The sequence below is a fragment of the Uranotaenia lowii genome, chromosome 3, assembly GCF_029784155.1.
Source record: "Uranotaenia lowii strain MFRU-FL chromosome 3, ASM2978415v1, whole genome shotgun sequence".
Classification (NCBI taxonomy): Eukaryota; Metazoa; Arthropoda; class Insecta; order Diptera; family Culicidae; genus Uranotaenia; species Uranotaenia lowii.
The window spans coordinates 106,909,627-106,929,556 of NC_073693.1; the positions used below are offsets into that span (position 1 = coordinate 106,909,627).

Genomic DNA, 19,930 nt, shown 5'->3' on the forward strand with positions numbered 1-19,930 from the left:
GATCATCTTTGGCAAAAACAAACCAATTTTCCAAACCTTTTTGTAAACATTGATGGAAAATTATTTTTCATCTCATAAAATCACACGCTTTAGTTTTGACATCTCAACTTTCCAAAGGCCAATTGTTTAATAACTGTCAACATATGTTGTAGATCACCGGCTACCATACATTAAGGGGCTCCAGCTACCCATTTCCATCGGCTGCTGGCTTCACATTTAGGAGGTTATATTTTTCCACCATCAGTGCAAATCTGCGCGACCTCAAGTATATGTAATTTACATGAGGATTGTTGTTGATGTTTAGCTACTAAAATGTGTACCCACAAACGTGTGTGCCGCTCGTAAGTTTCTGTCTTTGAGCATGGAAATCAGGCCAATTAAGCATACCACTAGTTAGTAGTGATCTGCATTAAAAGGTTTGTAGTTTTTGTTATTTCTGTATCTGCTTGCTCCCCCATTTGCCATTTGGTGTGGTGTGGAAGCAAAACTGAAGCAGGTTGTATTCCAATTTGTGTAAACATAAACAATGGCGCTCTTGCCGGCATGTCATAAAGTCATAAAGTTGTACGCCGTTTGCGTTGAGTAAGATGCTGATTTATGCATTTAGAACTTATTTGTTTCCATTTCATGTCTTGGTAATTACCAAATGCTACTCGGAATGGTCCTGATCTTAGGGCAGTCTTTGCTGCATTTTATTGTAAAACCATGTTCGTTCATGTAACAATGTCTGATGACGTTGTCCACAGTTCGTCGTGGGCTTTTTGCTTCTAAGTAACAGTTGCTGACCTTAATTTGTTTTCCCACCCAAAATTCAAATTCTCTTGAATGTTGAGAGCTAGTGCTTCATTTTTAAATAAATTCAACTTGTAGCTGAAAATGCTTAACGAATTTCATACGGTTTATGTATAAATTTCAATCGACATCAAATCGTCTGAAGACCAGTCATGTGCGTAAAAATGCTCTGCATTACATTTTTTTTTTCAAAAGAAATATTGAGCCAATGAACGAATACGCCTGACTCGTAATGAAGCACCATTAAATTACATTCCATACGCAAGATTCGCGTCGACGTGTCGTCGTCTTGGAAGCATTCATCGTCAACAATCCATTCAAGATTGAAAACGTCGCGAAACGACCGGCGACCTTGACATGTTTGTCTGGGTGGATTTATTTGGATGCACTTTCATCGCGTATGGCGAATGATCGGAATCAAGACCCATTCCGCGCCGGAGGAGTGAGACCATTATTCCTACCCGGGTCAGGCCAATGTCTGGCTGGATTTAAACATTTTAACTCGACTCAATAAATCATCCAGAACCGGATGGGAAAAAATGTTCTGGATTGGAAAAAGAATACTAGAATATAGACGCCGCTTTTCTAGAACCGGAAACGTTGTAGGTGGTACATTCAGAAGCATCTGGATGTTCATTTTTCCAGGAAGTTTTTACATTCGAACTCAACTACAAACTCTTTTTTTAATTTTAACCTTCGAGCCGTTATGTTAACTTTTGTTATACCTATTTAGATATCAACATAATTTTTTGTACTCTTCAAACAATCTTGCACAATGTAATAAAATTGACAGATGGCGAGCTAAGTAGACAGCTGTCAATGGCACAGTTGTCTCGAAAGCCAGAGAAAAAAAAACTAAGAACAGCACGCAACGTGAGCCAAAACCAAAATCTGGGCCATGGTCAAGCCTTATTGATGGCGTTTTTTTGGACCTACCTTCAATACATTTGGCGGCGAATGTTCGCTTGTTCACTCACATCGATTACATGAATGAATATAAATAAATACAACAATTGTGGCCCAAAGGCTGGCGTCGCAAAGAAAAACCGCACGCATAATGATCGGTTTTTGCGACATTATTGGAAGTGTCAGATCGTATTTTTCTTTATTGTAGCTTATTTACAGTTCGATCATGATCATTGCAGCTGCTTGCCCATTTTTGGTGATGTTGAAGAAACTGTGGATATCCAATGTATCCATGTTTGATCGAATGTGATCAACATTTGACAGAATTAATCTTATATTGTCTTGTCATTCAAACTGATTGAACGGTTTTCTGGTGTGGGCTTGTCACGCTCGAGGTGTTGACAAAGGCTTTTAGTACAAAATTACAACGGTTTCAAACCCAAAGTTTTTTAAATATTTTTTTCTTTGTTCAATGTTTTGTAAATAATAAAAAATCATTGAAATTTTGATTAAATTGATTTTTTGAGAACATTTTACGAAAGATATTTAAAAAGTATTTGAATTGTTTGTTATAGCTCCGTAGCAAATACCCAGTAGAATACAAATAAGCGAACAGAAATAAAGGACAACGATGAACTCGCATATACAAATATTATTCTAGAACGTTAACAGTAATAGTTGTTTGATACATACTGTGATCATTGAAAAGACTTTTTTGCTACATTATCAGCTATCATATAGTAGCTTTCACGAAACAATAAGATTAATGATTACTAGAATAGTTTTCTGATAATTGGTATGACCATAGAAAAGTTTCAGAAAGAGTTGTATAAATCATAAGTTTATAATAGTAATTTTTATAACAATTTTGTTATAAAAATAATATACAGTTACGTTCAAAAAAGAATGAAATCGCGTGAAGCAGCGCACTCGCTTCCAAATTTGACCAGCAACCATTTCTGTCTAGGTTGATATTTTTCCATGAAATTTTCACAAAGTCTAGCTTAACTAAATATCCAACTAACATTCCACAAAATTTGAGGACTGTACTATGACTGGACAAAAAAATACAGCTTTTCTCGTAGGTAAATTTGAAATTGCTTCACAAAATTTGCTGTGTTTTTGACAATTTTCATTGAAAACTCTTGAAAAGAAAAATACAATAAAAAAATGATTACGATGTCTTCCATACAAACATCCGTTCAAAAAGAAGGAAATCGCCTGTTATACAGTAATGAACCTCATTTTCAGACCGGTCCCATTTTTGATCGCGTCAATCGATTTTGATGAAACTCGGCCAGGTACTAGATCAAACATTTTTACATCTTTTGATCAAATTTTTCGTTTTTACCAGAATAGCAGTATCTTTTTTCCAGTCTTAGTATAGTTTTCAAATTTTTTTTGAGTATTAGTTGGATAGTTGAACTAGACTTTGTGAAAAATATCAACCCAGACAGAAATGGCAGCTAGTCAAAGTTACAAGCGAGTGCGTAATTGTATTTCGTACATGTATGATAATGAATGATTGGACTTTTGTAGAGAAACAAAGAGTTTTAAAAATTTCATTTATTGTATGAACTTTGCCTTATCAAAAAAAAATTAAAATTGAATCGCAACATTTTTTTATACTCACCTGCAAACAGTCTGTCTCTCCTCATAGTTATGTTTTTATAGTTTTAGTCGAAAGTCTGCAGTTTTTTTTTTTTGAAAATTAGTCCTTATAAGTGCGAAAATAATTTCAAGCCAACTTTTACATTGTTTGAAATTGTCTATTTGGCTCCTCTATCATATTTCATGACAACAACAGAGAACAGCACTTCTCCATGGTGGAACATTTACTTTTACTAACATTTAACGCGCGGATTTTTTTAAATTTATCAGTCCGATGACGTGTTTCCTAGAACAGAAATATGGTTGTTTGATTCTGATCCCTAGATTAGATGCCACGAAAGGATAAATCGTTGATTTAGCGATTGCATCGATGCCTCGAATTCAACAGGAATTTTAGTCAAACATTCGCATGGCCTTTTTAACTGTAAGTGTTGCTACCCGAGATCGTGCGATATTGAGCAGATGAAACATTGTTTTTTTCTTTTTTATTTTAAATCAAACATATTTCTATTTTTATACCCAGATCATAAATTGGATCGATGGCATGATTTTTTATTTTAACCACCTCAATGTACTGTTCGTTTTTATGTTGCTTCCACTAATGAAACTAATTACCACTATAATTAGAAAAAAACATCTTTTAAAACAAATTAAATTTACCATCTGGCGTTTTGATGTCTTTTCTAGAAAAAAAATTATTACTTTCTCCTGGTTTTCTTCAATTTCCTTAACGATACAAACATTTTTCTTGATCATCATAAACTCCAAAGTTTGCTGAACAAAATTAAAGGTCAAGAGAGGGGATAAAAAAATGCTGGTATGAGACTTGACTTCCCTAATGACCCATAACCTTATTTGCCAATCAAGTACTTTACTATAATGCTTAATTTGAACTTTGTGAACATATATGACAGTGTTTGCATACTTTTCCACCACTCAAACACAGTAATTCTTTGAATCAACAAAGGTTTTGTCAGCTATTAATTTAAAAATGATGGTTTTTGAAGGAAACTGTGCAAACTTTTTTTTTCTCGTAAATATCTCAAAAATGCGTAAATTTTAAATTTTGAAAAAATAAATAGATCTGATAGTACTTTTCACAGGCAGCAAAATGCTGTCAAAATTTTAAATGTCCGGTTACAGTAAATGAGCTATTAGCATAAGAAAGTGTCCCTTTTCTAAAAGAACTAAGCTTTAGGTTGAATAACTCTACTGAATCAAAGCAATCGAAAGATTCCCTGTAATTCCCTTTTTAAATAAGAATTGAAGGGAATATTTCGATTACTTTGATCCAGCCACATTTTCACTTTTTTACTTCAGCAATGGTACCTAATCCAGTTCCTTACTACCCATTTTTCATCACATTCGCAAAAATCAGGCAAAATAAGGCATTTTTCAAAAATCAGGGAAATTCAATGGCCTATCAGGTTGTCAAGCTGAGCCACAAAAAATCAGGCAAATTCTGAAAAATCAGGCACATTGGCATCTCTGCAAGCAACCAAACTGAAGAGCAGAGAACAGCAGAAAGCGGTTCGTTTGTTCTCTCGAACCAAAATTACCGTGTATCAAAAAAATACCAAGGGCGACGCCACGGTTCGAAAAAGAACCGAGCAGAGAATGGAGCCCCGTTCATTTGATCAAATCAAACCGCTCTCCATACTCCGCTCTTGCCGGTCATTTTATTAAACAGAGTTGAGCGGCGAGTCACGGCTCTTTTTCGAACCGTGGTTTTTTTTTTGAACCATAGCTTTTTTCGAGCCATACCTCATTTTTGAACTGCGGTTCTTTTGGTTCGAGAGAACGAACGAAAGGCTGCTGTTTTTTGCTCTTCAGTTTATGTTGATTATGATCTTATAAAACACAATTCAATTTTGAGCCGCTTATATAACCCGGCCCTTTTTTTAAGCGACCGGCTCTAAGCCACTGATTAAAATTATCCGTTTTGCCCATCTCGTTAAGTCAGAAAAAAGTTATGAACGAAAACAAAAAAAAAATCGGTAGGGGAACATTCTTTCTTATGCCCCATCTAAGCGAATTGCCAATTTGTCATTTAAATTATCTACATTTTCAGTAAAAAACAATTGAACTTGTTGAAGAAAAGTGTTTTTTTTTTAAAATGCCAATTATTTTTTTTATTACTTAACCCTTCGTTTCAAAAAGTAATAAATTTGTAACAATTAATGTAGGGAAAAAATGAAAAATCGTATTTTCTTTTAATTTTTTTTTTACTTGACTCATCATTTCCAACTGTTAAAAATGATTTTTAAATAAAAAATCATGAAATGAAGGGTTAAATTCATAAAGCTGTTTCAAAAAATTATTTTTAACAACTTTATCAAAAGCCACAGAATAAAACTGTGTTGCGAATTAGCTTTGGTGCGTATTGAATACGTACCATAGAGCTGAGCACATCCGAAAACAGCCGAAGACCAAAACCACACTAATATTAAAAGACATTTAGTCTGGAACGAAAATGAAAATAGACTAAACGAAATTTAAAAAAATACTGAAATGTTGATTTTTTGAGCTACATCAACGTTCAATTGTGGTTTTTTTTTTAAAAAAATTCACTTTCTAGTGAAATTGGCCATTTTGAAAAAAATGCCCCCGATTGGCGTGTTATAACGTACGCATGGGCCGTGATAAAACATACCCATAAAAAATATATGTTTACGAGTTTCGTATGATTTTTTAGTGAGTTGGATGTCTGGACCATCGAAGTGAAATTTTATGCTGGTGCGATAACATCTTCTGATTCAACCAGGCGTTTGGTCTCTGGTATTTTTAGCATGATTTACGGTTGATTCAATATTCGGATAAAAAAATTTTAAACCAAAAGTTACTCAATAATAATTGAAATCGATGGGATAAAAACATACGCATGGTACAATATTTTAGGGTCGGACCAAAAAATACGATTCAAAATTTATTGATTTTCAGACGATAATGAAGATATTTACATCCACGATCCAGTCAATAAATGTCTGGCAAAAGCAATAACGAAACAGAAAAGTGGAATGATTAGTTTGTGTTTTCAAGTCAGAATCTCACGATATTTTTTAAAGTTTTTGATTGGAATCGATTTACTGGTTGTTGAACATGAAATACGAATTTCTTCTGGAAACATTCGTCCAAAATTCTATAGAAATAGCGTTTTTAGGATCACGCCTGAAGTACTTCGCGTAACTTTTGATCCCATCAATAGAACTTTTCTTTAGACATGCTAGGTTAATATTTCAACAATTACTCTCCTAAATTTTAAAAATGGCGTTGTGTCGTATCCGAGATATTGCATTTTAAATTACAAAGTTCAAAAAGTCCTATGATCGTAGAGTTACTATATCTCAAATTTTATGAAAAAATAGTGATAGTATATCTTTTTTACGCAGAAAGCTTAATAAAAACATACTATCAGAGCAAAAAGTTATGGAAGTTCAAATTCGAAGCGACAGTGCGCGTGCGTTCCATTTCTATAGAATTATGAACGGTAACGTATGTTCATATGTATAATTTAAGGTTGCCAGATTGTGCCCGGATATTTAATACAAAATTTTGCAAAAGTCCTGTAGTCCGGATTTCGTTGAATGAAGCGCGGGTTTTGCCCGGATTTGTTCACTTTATTTGTCTAAACAAACAAAAAAGCAAACTGTGTGGTAAAAATATTATATTTATACGTCCAAATCCAATATATTTTTACAAGTTTTATAAACAAAATCATTGAAGGTTTTTTTAAAGCCTAAAAAACGAATTGAATACTTCTGATGAGTTATGATGAAAAAAAATTTGCTCAAGTTAATTTCTTGATTTGTGTTCAGTTATTCCTGGGTTTTGATCAAATTTTCCCAGATATTGTCCGAAGAATTTTGTGATTTTGCCAGGTTTTCAGATAAAATAGCCCGGATTTGTCTGGCCCGAATATGTATTGAAAAAATTCTGGCAACCTTAGTATAATTACGTACCTACTTGAGATTAACACATTGACAAAATATTTGTAATCCCGATGGTTTTAAAAACATCGACTGGATTAATTGAATAGTTGACTACTCGATAGTAACATTTGAGCAGATTAAAATATGAACAATTTCGAATCATGTTACTAAACACTATCCCTTTCGAATCGCTCAAAATTGGATAAATTTTTTAATAAGAAAGAATATATTAGGAAAAATTAAGAATTTTTACGAAAGTGAGACTTTGTGAAAACTAAAAAAAAGGTCTTGTGATCCACGTCCAACAACTTTTTTATCGTTTCAATTGTGAACTGAAGCTTTTTTTTGTCTAAATTAATTATTTTTTTTAGAATCCCATAATTATGCAACCGAATAAATTTGAACTGATAAAACTGAAAAAAACATACCAGCAAACTCTTAAATTAAATTAACAAATAATACATCAGCAGTCTTCAAGAATATTGCCAACACATCAGAATACCAAATCTAAATATTTTCCCGAGTTCACGAGTTTGTCGAACAAATCAAAACGATAATTCATAACAGAAACTACACCTAAATTTAGAAAAGTATTGGAATGAAATTAATTGAGATCCCGTATACAATTGTAATATGATTATGATAACTAACCCCCGCTTACCATCTCGCTCAGGTAGTACACTGATTAAGCTGTCGGGATTGGCAAGATGAAAGTAAAAGTTGTTGTTTGTTCAATTCTCACTATCAATCGGCATTTTTTTTTTAATTTTTTTTTCTGGGATGAATTATCCAATTGGAAAAACCATATCATAAAATAATTTTCTTGTTTCGCTTCGATGTAGTGGTCATGCATCATTTTGCTTGGAATCTCGAGTCTTTATGCTATTAGTTGCTTTTCCAATCATACTTTCTTTGATATAATGCAAGTTTCAGCGCATTTTATGCATAGAGTTATTGCCGACAGGCATTGAAATTTTGCTACCTTTGTTTGGGTGAATAAATCGAACAAAATTAAAAAAAAAACTTCACAAATGTTAGACGAGTTAAATCTAAGAGTATTATAATAATAATTATTATTATTATTATAACAATAATAATAAAAATAATAAAATATATAGAAGTGATTGGATTTGTTTGTGCCTATAACGCAAGTCTAACAAAAATACCAATGAGTAATCTTTGTATGAGCCCTGTTCTGTTGGCTACGTTTTTGGCTTGGGAATCATACTGAAATTCTCCATTCACTGTACCTGCTGTAATGCACAGGTTGATAAACAAAAATCCTATTCCATGACGATGTAAAACTACCACCACAGCAGAAACCTTGATAAAAGTCTGGTGCTGATCTAGACCTTGAAGGGTGATACGGTCAAAATTTGGCCAATATCAACTTGACGTATTTCTTTCAATTTTGCATTTGAAAAACCTGAACACCCCTCATTTTGAAGGTGTGTGTGTGTGTAGATCCCTCCTTTTTTGATTTTGGAATTCACTCTGCAGTTGTCAAAATGCCGTCCAAGGAAAAGAGCAGCTAATCAAAATTTTACTCGCACATCGTGAAAATCCGAGCTACTCGCACGCAAAGCAGGCAAAATCGCTAAAAGTTGCCAAATCAACCGTTACAAATGTAATTGAAGTGTTTGGGGAACGTTTGTCGACAGCCAGGAAGTCTGGATCGAGGAGAAATCGAAAACCGGAAGCCGCTGAGACGACAAAGAGAGTTGCCGGTAGTTTCAAGCAAAACCCTAATCTCTCTCTCCGAGATGCCGCAAATAAGCTGGGTGTATCGTATACAACCGTGCATAGAGCCAAAAAACGAGCCGGACTATCGACTTACAAGAAGGTAGTGACGACGGCCAAAACACGATCCTGGAGACTGTACACGACGATGCTGACGAAGTTTTGACTGCGTGGTAATGGACGACAAAACCTACGTCAAAGCCGACTACCAGCAGCTTCCGGGACAGGAGTTTTATACGGCAAAAGGAGGGGGAAAGGTAGCAGATATTTTCAAGCACATGAAACTGTCAAAGTTCGCGCAGAAATATCTGGTTTGGCAAGCCATCTGTACCTGTGGCTTGAAAAGCAGCATTTTCATAGCTTCCGGGACTGTCAACCAAGAAATTTACGTGAAAGAGTGTTTGAATAAACGTCTGCTGCCTTTCCTGAAGAAACTCGGTTGTTCCGTACTGTTTTGGCCAGATTTGGCATCTTGCCATTACGGTAAAAAGGCCATGGAGTGGTATGCCGCCAACAACGTGCAGGTGGTTCCCAAGGACAAGAACCCTCCCAACACGCCAGAGCTCCGCCCAATTGAGAAATACTGGGCTACTGTCAAGCGGAACCTAAAGAAGACCAAAAAAAAACTGCTAAGGACGAGCAGCAGTTCAAGGCAAACTGGCTTTCTGCGGCGAAGAAGGTGGCAGGGGTTAAGCGTAAGGCCCGGCAATTCGGATTGCGAAAAGCCTAACTGAATATTTTTCCTGAATTTTATACTAATTAAACTTTAAATAGAAATTTAACTTGATTTTTTAAAATAACGATTTCACCGATTTACACGCGTTTTCCCTTGGCCAAATTTTGACCGTATCACTCTTTAGTAGATCCAGACCTTAATAACTTAAGTAATGATTCTTAAATGTTCTTCTTCAGTTCGCTTAAAAAGCCTTAAATTTAAAAAAAGTAATTTCAATAGGAGGTTAATCTTTTTTTATTTGCAATAACCTTGAGCGGCACTGATTGCTTCTTCATCTGACCGTAAGTTGCGGCAAACCCGAAGCAATCGACCATGTGCTCGCTCGGCTAAAATCCCGAGTCGATGGGTGGGGTTAGAGAAACAAGAGAGATCAATAGAGGGAAAGATCACATGCGGGATATACATGGTGTTTCGATAGAAGGTCCAGCAGTTGATCGGCAGAGCTCGATTGCTCGTGTTCGCCGGTTCCATCACGTTCACCGTGGTGGAATTGGCTAACGCGCCGTTGTACCGAAGCGGAGATTGCAGGTTCAAGTCCTGTCGGTGAGCCGTTGTATCTTTTTCGAAATTTTCATGATATTTACGGCTTATGTTCTTTCGTTCTTTGATAGTTCATGTTTCTCTAATTTCTTTCATCACATATGAAAATGTGAAATATGCATCTCTTGTTCTCCATTTCATCAATTTTCCAGTGAACATAAATTGTTTCGAAATTTTCAACTTTAATTTTCAAAATGATTTCAACGTGACATAATCTAATACACCCTATTTTTATACATTCAAACGAGGCATCATTTAACAGCGGGGTTAAATGCAAGATTTGAATATCACAGCACCTATTAATTTTTTTTTTTTGCTGCCGTAAAAAACTATACTCAGTATAACGGACTGGCTTATCTAAAAGTTTTATATTGGTCGTGTTATCCTAAATCAACACTGTTGGTGTAAAAATTTTTTCGGAACATCCTCAAATTTGAAAAAAAAGGCACAAATCAATTCAAAGTGGCACCTCATAAATTTCGAATCCATATGCTTGAATTTTATTGTTTTGAATAACGTGTTTGTGGACATTGAAATTTCATCCATCCAAACATTTATTTTCATGATTTCAGCTTGTAGAATTTTTTAATGGAAGTTTTACCCCTAAATATATGCAGCACAATTTAAGAGCTTTATTAACAGGAAAGAATGTAAAATTTAGAATGATCCAAAATTATTTCAATTGGTGTTTTTTTTTCGTTATGGCCTTTATGGCATCAAAAATTTATCGAAAATTACAAATTTTCCCACGTTGTTCATTTAAATAAAATTTGTTGCTAGCTACCCCTTTTCTGGGTATGGAAAAAATCGCATGTTTCTAGAAATTTAAAAATTATTGAAGAAACCAATTTTTTTTTCTGAGTACGTCAATTTAATGTCCCATCCACCTTGAAACTTTTGATGGATATATCTGTGGATATAATATTTTAGATAACATTGATGTTGAAAAGTGTTGAAGGTTACCCCAGTTGACGGTAACTTGTAGTTACTATTCGTATCAATAATGACTGTCCTTGCTCTATCCACACTCCACAGGCATCATAACAATTCTTGTTTAAAAAATACTTGATAGACCTTAACACGGGTGTATTTCCTGTGAGGCCCCGTCACATCAAAAACGTGTGACGCTCCCTTACTCAAGTGAGCCGCTCAGTCAAGCAAGACACACGTTTCAAATATTGGAATTCTCCTTCTTTCCTTTCTCGCTCCGTGAATTTCTTCGCGCCCGTTTAGTAAAACAACCAAAATGAGCGTGGCGTGTTAATGCTATGAAATTCAAGTTATGAAGGTATTGGGACCACTGCATACTATAATTGCTGAATTATGGGAGACTTCAATACTATTCCAGACAGAAGCTTTTACAGAATGTTATTTAATCAATAATATGTGTAACTAATTCCTGAACATTAATCAATCTAGTCCATTTTAAGCGATGGTTACACTGTTGTAGTTGATGAACGAGTCAGAGGTCTCCAGATACTCTTCGGTAGACTCAAGACCTTGTCTGAGGAATCTTCTAGAGAAACCCTAGAAACCTGCCTAATGTCAAATACACAATCTCCATGCATTTAAAATACCAAAAAAATATACATATTGTATCAAAGTTTTGATTATTTTTGAAAGCACAAATATGTGTAGAAGCTCTTCAATTTTATACAGGAGTATAAACCAGAAAATTTAATTCTTTTCTGACAAATACTAATCACGCATATCCTTATCCTGCCTTAGGTGGACGACCAGATGAAGCTGCTGCAGAACAGCTGGTCCGATATGCTGGTGCTGGATCACATCCACCAGCGGTTACACAACGGCCTCCCGGACGACACGACCCTGCACAACGGGCAGAAGTTTGATCTCTTAGGTTTAGGGCTGCTGGGCGTCCCAAGTCTGGCCGACCGGTTCAACGAGCTGCAGAACAAGCTGCAGGAGCTCAAGTTCGACGTCGGCGACTACATCTGTATGAAGTTCCTGCTTCTGCTGAACCCCGGCAAGGGCGAACAAGGTTAGAATCGATTCTCGAAGGATCAAATATGATGTTAAAGATTTATCCTCTCTCTCTTTCAGACGTCCGGGGGATTACGAACCGGAAAACGGTGGTGGAAGGCTATGAAAATGTGCAAGCTGCGCTGCTGGATTACACCCTCACCTGCTATCCGTCGGTGCCTGTAAGTAACCCAAATTGCTGTACTAAGAGCAATCTTTACTAACTTTTTTTTGTCCCTATCTACAGGATAAGTTTAGTAAGTTGCTCAGTATTATTCCGGAGATCCACGCAATGGCAGCTCGAGGCGAGGAACACCTGTACATAAAGCACTGCGCCGGAAGTGCCCCCTCTCAGACGCTACTGATGGAGATGCTGCACGCGAAGCGGAAATAAACCTAGTTTTAGGATCGTCGTTAAGAGAAAAATTAAGAAAAAAAAGGATAAACATCAACAAAAAAAAACAAATTCAGCAACAAACTTGTGTCCATGAAGACCGGCCACCGTGATATCGTGTTCAAAATGATGAATGAGAGAGCGAGCGAGAGTGAGAGCGTGCGAGTACCGGAACGAGAGACCGAAAGAGAGGAAGAGCGCACGCGAGAGAGAAAATCGAAAAACAAATAAACAATAGAAACCGAGAGAGGGAGAGCAACGGCAGTCGTTGACGACTGCGCGCGCGCCGGTTTGTGTGCTAGCCTAGCTAGAGCTATTAGAAGATAGGGAAGAAATGTTTAAACCTTGGCGGATACGGGAAAGAGTTTCTATAACAAGTTAAGCAGCAAACAAAAACTAGAAGCAGACACCTTAGAGCATCTAACTACTACACCAGACAAATCCTAGCCATACAGAAACGAATCCGGATGCAAAGCAGAGAAAAATCAATCCGGACAACAACACTGAACGACCGGGAAATTGCTTGTTTTTAGAATTTCTGAGTTTTTGAGTCGTTTCCATTTCACCAGAGGACGCACGAACGCAACAACACGCAACGTAGTGCGCACTCATTTGTCTATATTTTTGTGAGTTGATTTGCATTTTCGGTGTGGCCCAGGCCAGATGGAATTTCGGCCCGAAGTTCCTCTGACGGTTGCCTTTGTTGGTTGAAGATCAGCAACTGTAGCGAAAGAGAACCCTCTTTCCAGCAGCACCGAGCGTCCATTTTTGTGCAGAGGTGAGTTGTTTTTTTTTTATTGAGTAAAGCACAAATATCAATTTCATATTTCGCCACACCCCCTCCCCCCCCCCTTCTTCGAAGAAACTTAAAGGTAGAGTACATAAAGAATTTTATGTAAATTTCGAAAAAAAAAAATATCCAAAAGCTTACAAGCCCAAAAACTAATGGTCGAAGATGGCAGTAATTTCACTTTTTGTATTCTTCATTTTATTGATTATTTTTAGAAAAAAAAATTGATTTATAGTTTTGTGCAATGATATATTGTACAATTTTGTTGCATACAAGGTTTCGTGCAACTAATTTCAGTTTTTTGTTTTTCGCATTATTTTTAAATATTCCCCTCTCACGGTGTTCTTACTCCGAGTGAAAAAAGAAGGATTTGAAATTTTTCCAGCCTAACTGTTATGCATAGATAAAGTTTTAATCAGTTATTTAAAGAACAAAAAATATTTCAAATTCAAGCGACGGTCTCAATCAAATGGTTTTTTAATCACCTATTTATCGATTATTTTGATCTATGTTACCTTGTTTACGAGTTCATTACATTCTTCGTTTGTTATCAAACTTGTGCATCCACACTAATTTTAGCAGAATCACTATCGGTTTCCACATTCAGAAGTCTCGATTTAAGAAGTCTCAAACGCTTTTGGTAGTTTCCACTAGCAGATGTCCTTATCTCTTAATCATTTTTCTTTAAATTGAGGTGGTTACCCGCTTAGACTTCTATTCAAGTTACTCACGAAATCTTGTGCCAGAATAATCCATTTTGTCATTATTTAGTTCTTGGAAGTCTCAATGCGCATTTTCGTTTAGAAGAAGTTGAAATCGCTGAAAAATTTCTTCTTCAGTATTCAGACCACTTTGCTTGATCTTAATCGGGTTAACTATTTTCTGCAAAAGTCACGATTGACTCGCTATTTTCATACGGACAAAAGTCTCGGCATCTCGGTTCGCGCAGTCCTCTCAAAAATCTACAGAACATGCAAAAAATTGAGAATTGTACTTATCGTTTTCAAAAGCGGTTGTCCTAATCATTTTTAAATTTTCTTAAGTATCAATTCTCGGAACACTTTTTGTATCCACTTTTCACAGGAAACTCATAAAATGAGATGATTGTCCGCAATCATAAGTCTTGATCTACTTCACAATTTTATTGACAGTTGAAGTCTCGTTATGAGTTAATTTTTATTCTGAGGTTTATTTTCCATCGTCCAAATTCTCATGCTCCGAACTGTTTTCATGAGAAAAGCTATTCTTTATTATGTAGCATTCATGTTAGTCCGGATCTGTTCGGACTCATCTATTTATTCAATGAAGCACAGATTTTGTAGAAAAGCTTAAATATTTAGATTTCAAAAACCAATGTTTCAGAGTTTTTTTTTATCATCACAATAATTTTAGAAGCTTTGAGCTCTGCTGATGTGCTTTGATGAAATATTTAAATTTCAAGTGATTTTCATAAATCTTTATCTAGACACATTCCACCGTAACGTGAAATCGATTCAAGAAGCCAACCAATTTACTTGAAAATGAATATAATTTGGTCATTCAAAAGTTTAAGTTCTTTGTGTTGTGATCGATTACTTTTGTGACGTGAATTCACACTAGAATTGGCCATTGTTGACTTCAGTACATACCACTTTAATTTCCTGTTATCTCTGTGGGAATAGGATATTGGTGTCTTCAAATAAATAATAGAGAAAACAATTTTCCACAATTTGGTGTTCATAACTTCTCGATTGAACAATCACGAACAAAGTTATGCCTCTTTAAAGTTGTGACGTGAATTCACTCAGTAAAAACAGAACAGGGTAGTGTACCGAATTCACGTCACGAAAAAGTATAATAACTCAATTTGATTTTTTTTTTGTATGATTTTGCAAATAAAGTGATTAAATCCGGGCGAAATCTGGGCCGGACCGAATATTTCCAAAATTTTGTATCAAATATCCGGGCAAGTCCGATTAAATCCGGGCAATCTGGCATGCTTACTATAACATAATGCAGAAGTCTCAATTGATTTCGAAAAATTTTCAAGCTAAATCCTTAATCATCTACTAGAGAATGTGTGATTTCATAGGAAACAGTCTTGCTTTCTGCTTTCTTGTACAGCAGTCTTAATACATTCGTACGTTATGTTAAATAGCGGAAGTCTCAATCATTTGTTTTTTTTTGTTTTAATAAAAAGATTGCTGTACCGATGTACGATTTAACTTGGGATTGAATTCGCTTTGTCATAACAGCCTTCAGATTGCCCAATTCTTCTTGAATAGTATTTTCACCATCAGAAACATCTAACCAGCAGAAACTTTTTCACTTTGCTGTTTTAAGTTTTTTCACCGCGGAAATTTTTTTTAGCACGTATCTGAGCCGGACAAATCCGGGTATTTTTTTATGAAAAACCTGACAAAATCCGGGCATTTGATTTCAAAACTGACGTCCAAAAATTCGGGCAATGTCCGAGAACATTTTGTCAAAACCCAGAAATTACTTAAAATAAATAAAAAAAAAATAATTAAAAAAATGTTTTTCATCAAAACTCATCGACAGATTTTAAATCGTATTTTAGGCTTCCAAAAAACCTTTCATGTTTCTTTTTATACAACTTGTTTTTTTTTAATATTTGATTTACCAAATAATGTAAATAAACCGGGCCAAATCCGGGCATTCTTCGATAAAATCCGGACAACCGAGCCGGGCCGAAATGTTTCCAAATTTTGTGATAAATATCCGGTCAAACCCGAATAAAACCGGGCAATCTGGCAATTTTAACCTAACCCGTAGCGATAGATTGCTATGCTAAAATCTATCTGTTGTATATTTTTTTATATTTTAGTAACAATATTGAACCAATTTATTAGTTTCCGTTAGACGCAAAAAAAATCTGAGCAGAATTTTTATTCTGCATCCAGGAAGGTTATGATTAAGAATGTTTAAGAGTGTTACGTAGATAACTATTTGAATCATATTGGAAAGGTCACATGATACATATATCCTATAGTAAATGTCCCAATCAACTCCAATGTTAAAACGTTATTTATGTGCAGAAAAAAAAATCTCAATCCACTGTCGAACTTCTGAAAAAGACACCTGTTTCACTGCTATTATGAATTTTTGGTATCATTTCCAATAATGATTTTCTAGTTGTACTCAATCATATTGGAATTTTTCTCCTTACTCATGGCCTAATCTAATGAATCTCTCTTAACTTGCAACTAAATTTCAATTTATTGTAGGTAACAGTTTTGGATAAAAAAAAAAGGATCATACAGTTCTTAACGATTCTTCCAAGTAAAATGCTTAGTATCATCATAGAGAACAGACGTACAAGTTCGAACAAAAGATCTTCAAAAAAGTGTGTAAAATTTCAAATACTCTCATCAGAAAAATACGTTACAAACTGACTAGAAACAGTATCATGTATTGCGCCGTTACAAATCAAGTTTCAAAGTATCGAGTTTTTAATAAGGCGTAGATGTAAACTCATTAATAATTAATTAAACCGATTCAATTCGATAGACTTCAATTCAATGCTAGATCAATGCAATTTTAACTTTTTTTTTTTTTTGTTTCGATTATAGTCGTTTTACCATCTTTATGGCATTCGCGACTTTATCAACGTTGCAGTTGGCGGATCGTTATTGAAAAACTATCCGGTACAACTGTGTTCGATGTTTACTCTTGGGCTCGAACTCGCGGACATCGGCTCAGGAAGCAACAGACTTGCCAACTGAGCTATATCACAAGCCCTAAACAATTTTAACTGTATTTTATGTTATGTATGTATTTTAACTGTACAAAATTTCACTTCTTTTTTATTGCACTACTAAGGCAGTAAAGTAACTGACTTTTTTGGAATAAGATTTTGCACTTCTTGAACCATGTAAGAAACACTTTAAAGTTATGAAAAAGATCTTCAAGTCACATTTTGGTAAATTTTTCAAAAAAAGTTTAATAATTCAAAAAAGATTTTTTTTTTAAATTGCTCCAGAAACATTTGACCTTTGTAAAACTAGTTTCGAGATATAGCTAAGGAATCAAGTATCCTCATTCTCCCCTATTTGTAGTTTCAAATTTTCATACCGTTTTGAAGAAGTTCTTGCAAAAGACCTTTCTTATAGCCAGAAGTTTCTATCTTTTTTAGAAAGTTTCCTTTTCTTCAAGCTTTTTATAAATCTTTGCATCGGCACAAAGCAGCACTCACGATAGAAATCTGAACTTGCTCTCAGGTCTCATTATTATCTCAGGTTTCATTATTTTGAATGTTGCAAGGAACCGCAGGTCTCTCACGTTTTTCGGGAGCTCGAGTCGGTATGAATTTATTCCAACTAGACTACGCTCTAGTATCTCTGTTTTTTTTCTTATTTACAAGTGGAAGTCTTAATCTCAACTTCCAGACAGGTCTTAAAGAAGACATGAAAAAAAATCTTCAACCCAAAAAAAATTATGTTGGAGTCTCAAGCCATTATTGTATCATTTTTTAGCAGGGTTTCCACTGCAACTTTTCTAGATACTTTAATCTGTCTATATTTTGATGAAATGCCTACACCTTTTTTCAAATCTTAACCAATTGCGGACCAAATACGAGATATCTTGTTTTTTTTCGGTTGCTACGAGTACGGCACACTTAGAAGCATAAGTCAAGTGTTATAAATTTAATAAGAAAATGATATTGGAAAACATGATACATAACACTATCAGTAACTCATAGACACAAAAATTAGTGATTTCTGAGATATGGAGTGCCGATTTTTTATATTTTTCGGCTTAGATAGCTTGCGCTTCTTAATGTATTAATATAATAATCTTTGAATTCAAAAATTTCAAAATTCTAAAATTTCCTCAGATATGGATTCAGCATAGTTTAAACTTGCTGTTTACATTCTTCTGTTGAAAGAAATCTTAGTTCACATCATAAGTTCTAAAGCTAGAAGTCTCAATCTTTCCGGAAAAATATACACTTTTTTATCTTAAAAGAAACAGTTGATCTTAATTTCTCTTCGTTTCCTTATCATGGTCGATTTTTATTTGTTGAACCAATTTTTCATTCAACGGAAATCTCAATTCGCCCTAAGATAAGTAGGAAGTCCCAATTCAATGCATTACTTTTTATTTTCCCTTAGCTCCTAACACAAGAAGAAACCCCTCAATGTCCTGGTTTTTTACCTGGTTTTATTGAAGGAAGTCTAAATCAACTTCTACGACTTTCCGTTTCAATTTTCACGGAAGTCTCAATTCACTGTGAAACACTTCTTTAATATGTCAGTCAGCCAGTGTTATGATAACATTTTTCTAGTGAATATAAGAGAAATGCTCGAATAACTTTTGAATCCAATTCTTCTTGTTGTCCAAATCTGTACAAATCTAATCGTTTTTTTAACTTCTATTTACAGGTTTAAGTACAACAAAAAAGGATCAAAACACTCGACAGCCACTATGAAATGACTATTCCGTACCACATTTGCCGAATCAAATGTAGGACATCGTACAACAAAATCATAGAAACAACCAGGATAATATTCTACAATTGCCATCGCTAGTACGCCGAATCAGAGTGTACCAGATTAAGCAGTTGTTTTTTTTAATACATTCAAAACGGAAGCTCACCAATTATGCTTACGAAAACATTTACAACTTATCAGCAAAAGATAACAACAACAACCAGCAAATAACAAAAAAAAAAAAACAAACGTCGTTACCATTTCATCTCAGCGATTTAAGGTTTAATTCTACCGTATTTACACTACAACATACTGTGCAACACGCCCGAGTGAGTAATATTGCTCTTTAGAAAAGAGAGGTTAAAATAGGGGAAGAAAGTTCCAATTCAACCGGATGCAACAAATTGTGAAATAGTTACTAGATTTAGTTACAGCCAGCAGACGATCCGCGTAATCAAAGTTTAACCGAAGAATCTTACTCAGTGTGCGAAATCAAACAGATTAAGAAAAAAAATTAATAACCGATAAAACCATTCAGATTCAACAACCACCAAATTGCTCTATAGACATTTCAAACAAAAATCAAGTATATTCAGCAAAACTTTCAAACATTCATGAGAAAGCTTAAATATGTAAGCTACAATACACGACACAAACAAACAAAACAAAACCAACAAAGGATCTAAAACTAAGTGTTCAATAAATGTTAAACTGTTATCGAATTCTCCTTACTACATCGTAAGTCCATTTTTCGTTTTTAGTTTGTCTCATACCGTGGGTATCTAATTTTTAAACAGTGCAATATGGAAATCGATTATGCAAACTAACACACCGAAAAAAAAGGAACAAAATCCATTTCATCTCAACAAACGTTTGACCGGCTCTCATTAATAAATAGAACCCTTTAATCAAAAACAAAAAATCAATATCCTCTTTCCAAGTAATCGTAGAACGAAAATAAAATAGCCATATTTGTCCTGTTAAACCTTCTCTGAAGAAAAGAGGGAACCTGTTAAGTAAACTTAAAGAAGCAAAAAAAAGTGTAATTATCAATACCAAAAAAAAGAAAACAAAAAA

General features: G+C 34.9%; 1 protein-coding gene across 2 annotated transcripts in view; it reads left to right on the forward strand.

The window, feature by feature from the left end:
* Nucleotides 1–19,570, forward strand: part of LOC129750556 (nuclear hormone receptor FTZ-F1-like) — a 448,891-nt gene extending 429,321 nt beyond the window's left edge. For both annotated transcript variants that reach the window (XM_055745525.1, XM_055745526.1), the window contains 4 exons: nucleotides 11,983–12,256; nucleotides 12,319–12,419; nucleotides 12,485–13,409; nucleotides 18,806–19,570. In XM_055745525.1, the coding sequence (XP_055601500.1) occupies nucleotides 11,983–12,256; nucleotides 12,319–12,419; nucleotides 12,485–12,631 (522 nt within the window). In that variant the 3' untranslated portion in view covers nucleotides 12,632–13,409; nucleotides 18,806–19,570. The remainder of the gene's footprint in view (nucleotides 1–11,982; nucleotides 12,257–12,318; nucleotides 12,420–12,484; nucleotides 13,410–18,805) is intronic.
* The last annotated feature ends 360 nt before the right edge of the window (nucleotides 19,571–19,930 follow it).